This window comes from Coenobita brevimanus, chromosome 43, assembly GCF_032717465.1.
Source record: "Coenobita brevimanus isolate Jiangsu-jjx chromosome 43, ASM3271746v2, whole genome shotgun sequence".
Taxonomy (NCBI): Eukaryota; Metazoa; Arthropoda; class Malacostraca; order Decapoda; family Coenobitidae; genus Coenobita; species Coenobita brevimanus.
The window spans coordinates 26,180,864-26,189,684 of NC_136996.1; the positions used below are offsets into that span (position 1 = coordinate 26,180,864).

At 41.7% G+C, this 8,821-nt stretch overlaps 1 protein-coding gene across 1 annotated transcript; it reads left to right on the forward strand.

Moving 5' to 3' along the window:
- Positions 1-2,249: 2,249 nt before the first annotated feature.
- LOC145397861 (uncharacterized) lies at positions 2,250-3,881 on the forward strand. Its single transcript, XM_080270895.1, has one exon. It carries the CDS (start codon positions 2,250-2,252, stop codon positions 3,879-3,881), a length of 1,632 nt encoding a protein of 543 aa, XP_080127021.1.
- The last annotated feature ends 4,940 nt before the right edge of the window (positions 3,882-8,821 follow it).

Sequence of the window (8,821 nt, forward strand, 5' to 3'; positions counted from 1 at the left end):
CAACCAAAAAGTCTAAAAACAGTATGCAAGGCAATAGCTCTGAGGTAGAAAATAACCAATCTGCAGCAGAGGATATTTGAGGGAGAACAACCAGGAATGCAGATCAGCCAATGAGGACTTTGCAGAGATGCTGTGTTCTTGAATATTCATTAATTATCATGTCTCAGGTGTACTAAAACTATAAAAACCATCCTGCATACCTTTAGGAATGCAGGCAGTCATTTATTGTAGGTATTAGTCTTGTAAGTTACGTGGACAGTATTTTTTAATTTTAAAGGGAGATACTGGCTACCCTCGCAAATTAAAGACATATTACCGTACTCCTAACCAGTATTTTACATAAGAACTAATAGTATAAGTAAGAGACCTCGGTTAAAGAGTGAATGAAAAGTATAAATGAAGAACTGGCTTTCACATGGAAAGAGAATGAAAATAAACACATGTGGGTCACAAAAAATAAAGACACTGAAGGAGACCGAATTAGTGAGTGGAACGAGTGGCTATGGAGGAAAGCGCATGTCACTTTGCTGAATGGGTTTATTTTGGTGGCATGGCTGGCTGACCTGGTGTGAGTGGATCTTGTCTCCGACCATCACTATAGCGATTCTCATGATCGTTCAGTGAGGCTGGGTAGATTTTCTTTTACATCATTCATGGAATTCACTGCATAGCGAGGTCCGACTGTACAGTATTTTATATTCTATATTTTTCTAATACAAAACTATGTAATTCAGCTTTGGAGAGAATTTTCGACCTGGAAAGCAAGATATAGCCTTCGTTAACCCTTTTACTACTAGAAGTCTGTCCCAAGAAGAATAAAATCACGTGGTTGTAGCAAGAACAGAAATTGCTGTGCAAATTAAACCCTTGACAGCTGCACCCACCCTTGCAGTATTCTACAGTAAGTGGAAAGAAATACAGTAATTATTTACTGGGTAAGCACTTCAATGATATCCTCCCACCTTAAAGGCCATCCATTACAGCTAACAACCCACTGCCCTGCCCTGTCCCTCTGTGTCATATTCATTACTACTGTGGCACAGCACAGGTATGCAGCTGACTAGATACTACACGCACCTCAGACACACCCCAGACAAGCCTCAGACACACAACCCTGTGCTCAATCCTGCCCTTCTGTGTTATACTTATGGTTCTTCCGGCACGACACTGGTCCGCAGTCAGCTACATACATCTCAGTCACACCCAGACCTCTGCCCTGGCCCCTCTGTGTCATACTTGTGGTTATTCCGGCACGAAACAGATTCAGAGTCGATTAGATACACATCGCGCACACCTGAGACACATCCCAGAAGCATGCCCCAGTGCTCTTCCTTGTCCCTCTGTCATATTTACAGCGATTCCAATATGATGCAGGTACTGTTACGATCATTTATTTCTTTACCCCCTAGCGAGAGTGAGATGGAAGACAAATTGATGTAAGGGTATGTTAATGGATAATGGCAGTTCAGTACTGTGTACGTGTAAGTAAATATGTCTGATGAAATGCCAATTTCTGGTACCCAGGCCTTTCTCCAGCCTTGTCCTCCACTTCTCTATGGCCAAGGAGTAATGAAACTATAGTCGCGGCGCACGACTCTGAGGTTGTCATTATCGAACCCTGGCAACCTACCATTCAAAAGTGCGCCCGATTTCGTATCACACACGAATCATATTATTATGCACAAATATATTATACACGAATATTATTATACGCGAACATATTATACACGTATCACATGCCTACGTGTCAACAAGTGGGTTGGTGGAGGGTTGGTGCCCCTCCCTGTAAAACAACTAACTCAGTGTCAAATGGCCACCCTTTGGGGGATTGTGATGTCTGGCAATAGATAGATAGATAGATCACATGCGTCTCATATTATACAAGAAATCAGACTCATTTTTGAATGGTAGATTGCCAGGGCACGATAATAACAACCTGAGTCGCGCGCCGTGACTATAGTCATTGTGATAGTGTACATTGTGGACTAGATACGCACCATATTATACACTTCAAACACCCCAGACACACACCAGACACACCAATAATATCCCCCACCCTTTGAGTGACATAATTAGGGACACGCACATGAGCCTGTCAATGACCCTCCCCCCCTCCAAATGAATGCAACACAAAGTAGGACATCTGACTGAAGATGTTACTGGTAATTGTAAAATACTGCACTAAAAGACAGCATGTAACTAAGATTTAATATCTTTTTTAATATCCCTTATGTCTGCAGCGAGTGAGGATGGTTGGCGTGCATGGTTATGGGTACACAGAGGGCGGACTGTCTCTTCGACCTGTTCCCATGATCTTGTGCTCCGTCCCAGGACAACCGGTGTGCCAGCAAACTCTTGGACCCTCAAATCACCTCCCTAACAAGGTCATTCTCCTTTTCGGCCACGACCAATCAAGAAAGGGATTATTCAAGGACGATCTTATGAACTACCTGTTTGATGTCCAGAGGTGTGACACTCACCGCCTGATTCTAATTGATGACGACAGCACTGAGAGTGATCCAGATGTAATCAGAGTGTATGTTGTTAACAAGATGGAGCGGCAAAACCTTCCTTTCAATATCATTCTTATTGATCTTCCTTCTCTGGGGTCTGTAGGTGAGGCAGAGAGAGACATGAGAATTATGCACAATCTTGAGGAGTTTCTGCAACATAATTTTGGCACCACAATGGTCGATAGTGTCAACTTTGTGGCCTCGTCCTGTACCGATCAACTCCATACTCTGGACAACACCTACAGGTTACTCTCTCTTTGCTTCAGTGAGCTTGAGAGTATCACGCAGATTCTAGTTATTGACTCAACGTCTTACATGCCTCTTCTTAATTCACTGAAAGAATGTAATATCAAGTACAGGAACTTTTTTGTATTTGACAGTGGAATTTCTTCAAACGATGTTAGTGATGAAGAACGGTTCCTTGTTAGTATATTCCAGTACTTTGACTATCATGGTGTGGATGATTTCTTCCAAGAGTTGACTGAGATGTCACCCCAGACCATGTCCCTGTTGCGGCATGTCAAGGAAGGCCGTGTGGATGTTGGTGACATGTCCAGATTACGAATACTTCATCGCTTTTCTGAGACAATTGGAACCATTGGTGACCTCAGTTTTAGACAAGTAGCAATGGAGTCTGAATACCGAGATGAGGTGACAAAGACGGAGCTTCTTACAGTGGGAGAAACCAACAACAAATCTGCTAAAACAATGCTTCTTGTAGGCAACGGGTCTTCTGGGAAGACCACCCTCCTTACGGCAATAGTAAACCACATTTTTGGTATCAATTATCAAGACAAATTTCGTCTGCTTGTCGATGGAGATCCTTTGTGTCGACTCAGAAAGGACCAAAATCTAAAGAAAACAAAATTTACTACCGCCTACACTTTCAACATTCTGCCCAGCCCGTATGATCGGCACAAGATTATCATTTTTGACACACCAGGGCTGAAAAGCGCAGAGGACCAGTCTTACAACAAGAGTCTGATCACCAGCCTCACATCCTTACGGCGCCAGTGTGGGATTGCGCAGTTTGATGTCATTGCCTATGTGGCTCCAGCTGGAATGGCGAAGATACAAGACTCCTACAGGGCCGTATACAAGCAACTGTACTCCCTAATGGTGGATGAAGGCTCTGAGAAACTTATCATCCTTGCTACACAGTCAGATGCTAAGCGACCTCCTGTAGTGACAGCCATGAGGAATCTGGGACTACCATTCGTAAAAAGCTTCAAGTTCAACTCGCACACTCTGCTGACTGACGTGCACCTTTGTGATGAAATTGACCCCACACATCACACCCTCTGCCAGCTCTACTGGAAGATTGAACAGCACAGTCTCAGTAGCTTCTGCTCTGAGCTGCTGAGTTAAGTTATCATCATCATCATTATCATCATCAGTAAAGTAGACCGTTGTTCTTATGATGAACCAGTATGTGAAAGTGATTAATTGCTAATGCAGTGACTGAAAAGTGATGACCATTTTCGAAATACGATCGCATTTCGCTCATACAATCATTATGATCCCTTGTGATGCCTTACTTGTCAATGTACGGTCGCTGTTTTATTTTATACGATCGCCGGAACACAAGCTTCCACTCATCTGTTTTTTCCAAGATGGCCTTTGAATTCGGTCACTATCAGGTATTAGTGACTGTGATGGAACAGTAGTGTGGTGTTGGAGTTATTATTGACGTTGATCAACCCCGCTGCCCGGGTGAACAGACCCATCAATCGCAGGCAAGCAACTGCCCCTGTAGGGTCATCCTGTGCAGTGACCCGACGTTCCCTTGCGGTTGACCAAGTCTCACCAAAACGAGACACTGAGGAAAGGGATGTGGCGTTCAAACAGCAAATGAAATTAAATAACTACCTGCTTAGGCGAGTTGAAAATTATTATTATTATTATTATTATTATTATTATTATTATTATTATCATCATCATTATTATTATTATTATTATTATTATACTTACATTTGGTGGTAAGAAGCAAGTGAAGTGCAGCGAAGTGAAATAACCACAAGTTAAAGCAAGTTGGAAACTAGTTTTTAGACTCGACTCTTGGCCAAAACGTATCCTCACTGAACCCATGTCATAAATGATCCGATACAGTATACGATAAATCGATATGCAGTGGATTTTTTTTTTTTTATGGCATCCTCAAAGTACAGTAAAATGTGGGTGTATTGTAACATCATCGTGTCATTCACATTCCCATGTTCTACAGTTATGGTTACTGTTACCAGAACCACCCAGATCTGAGGACAGTTAAAGCCAGGGGTCATTTTTGGAGAACGGCTCACGTTTTTAGTTGGGCGTCCGGTCATATTGCCCACACGTCATTTCGCCGACACTACGGAGTCATTTTGCCCTCAAGTCATTTCGCTCACAAGCCATACTTGAGTCATATTGCGTCAGGAAAATCATATACAGGGGCAACTCCATTCTAGTTTAATGATGTAAAGATAAGTAAGGTGATAGTGGTGGGTCCTGAACGGCGGGGTCTGATGGGTCAGATTTTCTAGTTATTCACGTGACAAGCGAACGAATGAAGTACCCTTCACTGGTCAGGATTCCCGATTCAAAATTAAAACGCGTTTGCGAGCGAGTGATGCATAACATCACTTACAGGTTGTAACGGAAGATGTAGCTTCGTGCTCTGTGTTGATTCAACATGCATGCATGTTACCTGATTTTTCATGGGTTGTAAAGAGGATGTAGCTGTATGTTTTATGTAGATTCAACATGTATGCATGTTACCCGACTATATCTCAATAACATTTGTATCCATAAGGACTTTATTTTAAAAAAATCCTCCGAAGGATCCGGAGAGAGAGAGAGAGAGAGAGAGAGAGAGAGAGAGAGAATTGCAGGCCTTCATTGGGCTTTTCCGATCATAAATCTGTCACCTTAACCGGTCCCATCACTCCAATACGGCCTGTGGACCTTCCCAAGAAGCGGCAGCTGTGGCACTTCGGAGCTGCTCACTGGGAGGCCCTCAGGTAATATCTGATTTTCTTTGGAGTGATTATCGCTTCCATGGCTGAAAGCTATCTGAGTGTGCCTTGCGCATTACGGAGATTATTTTCTCGGGCATGGAAGCATACATTATTTTAACCGTTGATAAATAAATAAAAATAGTTTAATCATGCTTGTTCTAATGCTTTCCACAACAAGGAAAAGGCCTTAAAGGGTACCGGAGCCAACCCACTCCCAAATCTTATCTCTCTTATGTCTCTGCCCGGAACCGTGCTATGTCTGTTCTCCGCTCTGGTAAGAATAATTTCATTCACACTAAACGCTCTGAACTCTCCAACTCACATTCTTCCCGTTCCTTCTGGCATCTTGACAAAAGCCTTTCTAATAACCTAATTTCCTCCTCCTTCCCTCCTCTTTTCCGCTCTGATGGGTCTGTGTCTATTTCCACTACTGAAAAAGCACTCTTTGCTCAGACTTTCTTCTCCAATTCCACCCCAGACGATCCGGTCCTGTTTCTCCATCATCTCCCCTCCCTCTACCTTGCTTGTGACTGACATTAAAATTTCTTAAACTTACGTACTTTCTGCCCTTACTGGCCTCAGTACTTACAAGGCATATGGGCCTGATACGGCCCTTCCTATTGTCCTCAAGAGCTGTGCTTCTGTGCTCACACCCTGCCTAGGTAAATTTTTTTGCCTTTGTCAACCTGTACCTTTCCTTCTTACTGGAAGTTTGCTCTCATTCAGGATAACCATTCCTAGAGCTCTATCGCCCAATCGCTTTAGCATCCTTTATTTCTGAAGTTTTAAAATCTATTCTTAACCAAAAGATTTAGAGCACCTTTCTTTCACAATCTTCTTTCCGATCGCCAGTAAGGGTTCCGCTAGGGAGGCTCCACTGGCGATCTTCTCACCTTCCTTTCAGACTCCTGGTCATCTCCTATACGAACTTTGGCAAGTCCTGCCATTGCACTCTACATTTCAAAAACTTTCGATCGAGTCTGGCATAAGTCTTTAATTTCCAAACTGCCCTCATACGGTTTCTATCCTTGTATCTGTGCCTTCATGTCTAGCTTCCTTTCTGGGCGTCCTACATCTGCTGTTGTAGACGGCCACCGTTTTTCTCCTAAAGCTACCAATAGTTGTGTTCCTCAGAGTTCTGTTCTATTACCAACTCTCTTCCTTCTGTTCATCAGTTACAGTATACACTGTACAACCAGCCCTATCCACTCATAAGCTGAAGACTCCGTCCTTCACCTTTCCATTCGCTTATTGTAGCTTTCATATCAGCAGTTACTTCAACAAACAAGAAATGAGGCTACGGCACACCTTATGTCTGACTAGGCTCATAAATCTGATTAGGGTAAGTGTAATCTGGTTGTTTTTAACGTATCATAAACTCAGTTCTTACATCTTTTGAATCTTCCTCAGGAGTATCCTTTAACTCTTAACAATATCCAGCTCAATCCTACATCAACTTTGAACATACTTGGGATTTCATTCTTTCAGGATTTATCTTAGTTCAGCAGATACTGGGATGAACCTTAAAACGCTGCCTATAGTTTTGATCTTGGTGTCATTTGAGAGTTGAAAATGTGTCGATAATAATCTGCCGGGTTCCCTCTTGTCACCCTTGAGCATTTTGCATAATTCATGATGACGTCGAAGATGGTCGTCGCAATAGAAATATGTTGCATTCACAAAGTAATACACATTTGCATTGTATAAGTTTGCATATTTTTGTGGTAACTGTGTACCAAAACCTTGTGAGAAGCTTTTGCAACCAAATGCTGCATGATAATGCCAATGATTAAGATGGGTCCATAAATAATCCAACAAATGACGACTATTTGAAGAAAAAACTATAGATTCGATCATATCAAATCTAAATTCTGACGAAGTATTAAGCCAAATCATGTTTCTAACATTTCAGACCAAGAAAACTTTATTGGTATGCACCACAAAATGCATATTAATCTTCTATATAGCTTAAAATGAACATTAATCAACACTTTACAAATATTGACACACCAAGGAAAAACCAAAGTTACGACCAACACAGCAGTGAAATTCTACCTATGTATGACTGAATTATACATCCATAAAACTGTACCAAACCTAAATCACTTGTCTTAATTAGGCCTAGATATATTTTTTTTTTGTGTGAAATATTTAATGTCACTTGTGAAGTGACAATGAAAGCATATAAACAGTTTATGAGTTGCCTAGATTCCCTCACTGGCACCCCTAGAGCCACCTGCAGGCTTGTTGGATGGTTAACCAAAACACTAGTGACAATAGATGCATTATGAGCAGCTGGCCAATTTATCTAATTTGGGAGATAACCTTCTGAGAAGTTCCAGTTTAGCACTGCTTGCTGTTTCTAATGCCTCGTTTAGACTGATTTCTGTGGAGTAGTGAGACTATTGAACATGTAGCCTACACCTTTTATATCTGACTTGATACTTGTAACTACTGTACTTCGGACAATGCACCATCTGTCTCATCTTGCCGGTCATCAACCAGCGTCATGAATTTTGATGCTTTACACCGAAAGATGAATATGCTAGATAAACATGAAGATCTCAACATGAGCAGGTCTTCACCAAAGTACAGTATTCCTTGACTTTTTGAACTACAAATCATCTTGACCATAACTATACCACCATATGCTCTGTATGTACCGATTAACTGAACAGAATTCCAAACACGTGTTTTGACTTCTGTCATGGCATGAAGAAGAGATTCCAACGCACCATCTTTATCATAGTTATCAGCAATGAATTTTCCAGCTGATTTGGCGACATGAATTTCGACCTGCAGTCTACCTGATATATTGCATCAGCTGCATGGAGGTCATTGACAGCTCCCTGCAGACGAAGTCTAACATCAGCAGCACACTCATCATTTCTTTCTGTACAGATGTTGAGGATGGAATATTTGAATGACTGTTTTGTCCTTGTCCCAATAATTTCACGACACATATAAGCTGGTCTCCATCTTGAGAGGTATTTAAGAATTTTAACTAAAGAACAATTTTCACTACAAAAAGATGCAGTGCTCATGAAATGAAAATTGCTTATCCACCGAGAGTCTTGTTCTTTTTGCTGTAGCTGGTTCACCAAGCGCTTGCTTTTCATTAGGTGTCTTTGTATGCGCGTGCTTGACGTATATGAGGAAACATAATTTGTGCCACAGTATTTCAAAGTTCTCTCCCGTGACCCTATTTTCTTCAAGATGATCAGCTTTCCCATCACTGTAAATATGCTAATCCTACTGGAACCACTTTCAATCTGTCAATCATGTTTATCACAGCAGTTGTATTTAAATGCC

Coding starts and splice junctions, on each gene's coding strand:
- LOC145397861 (XM_080270895.1), top strand. CDS start 2,250: ATGGTTGGCGTGCATGGTTATGGGTACACAGAGGGCGGACTGTCTCTT.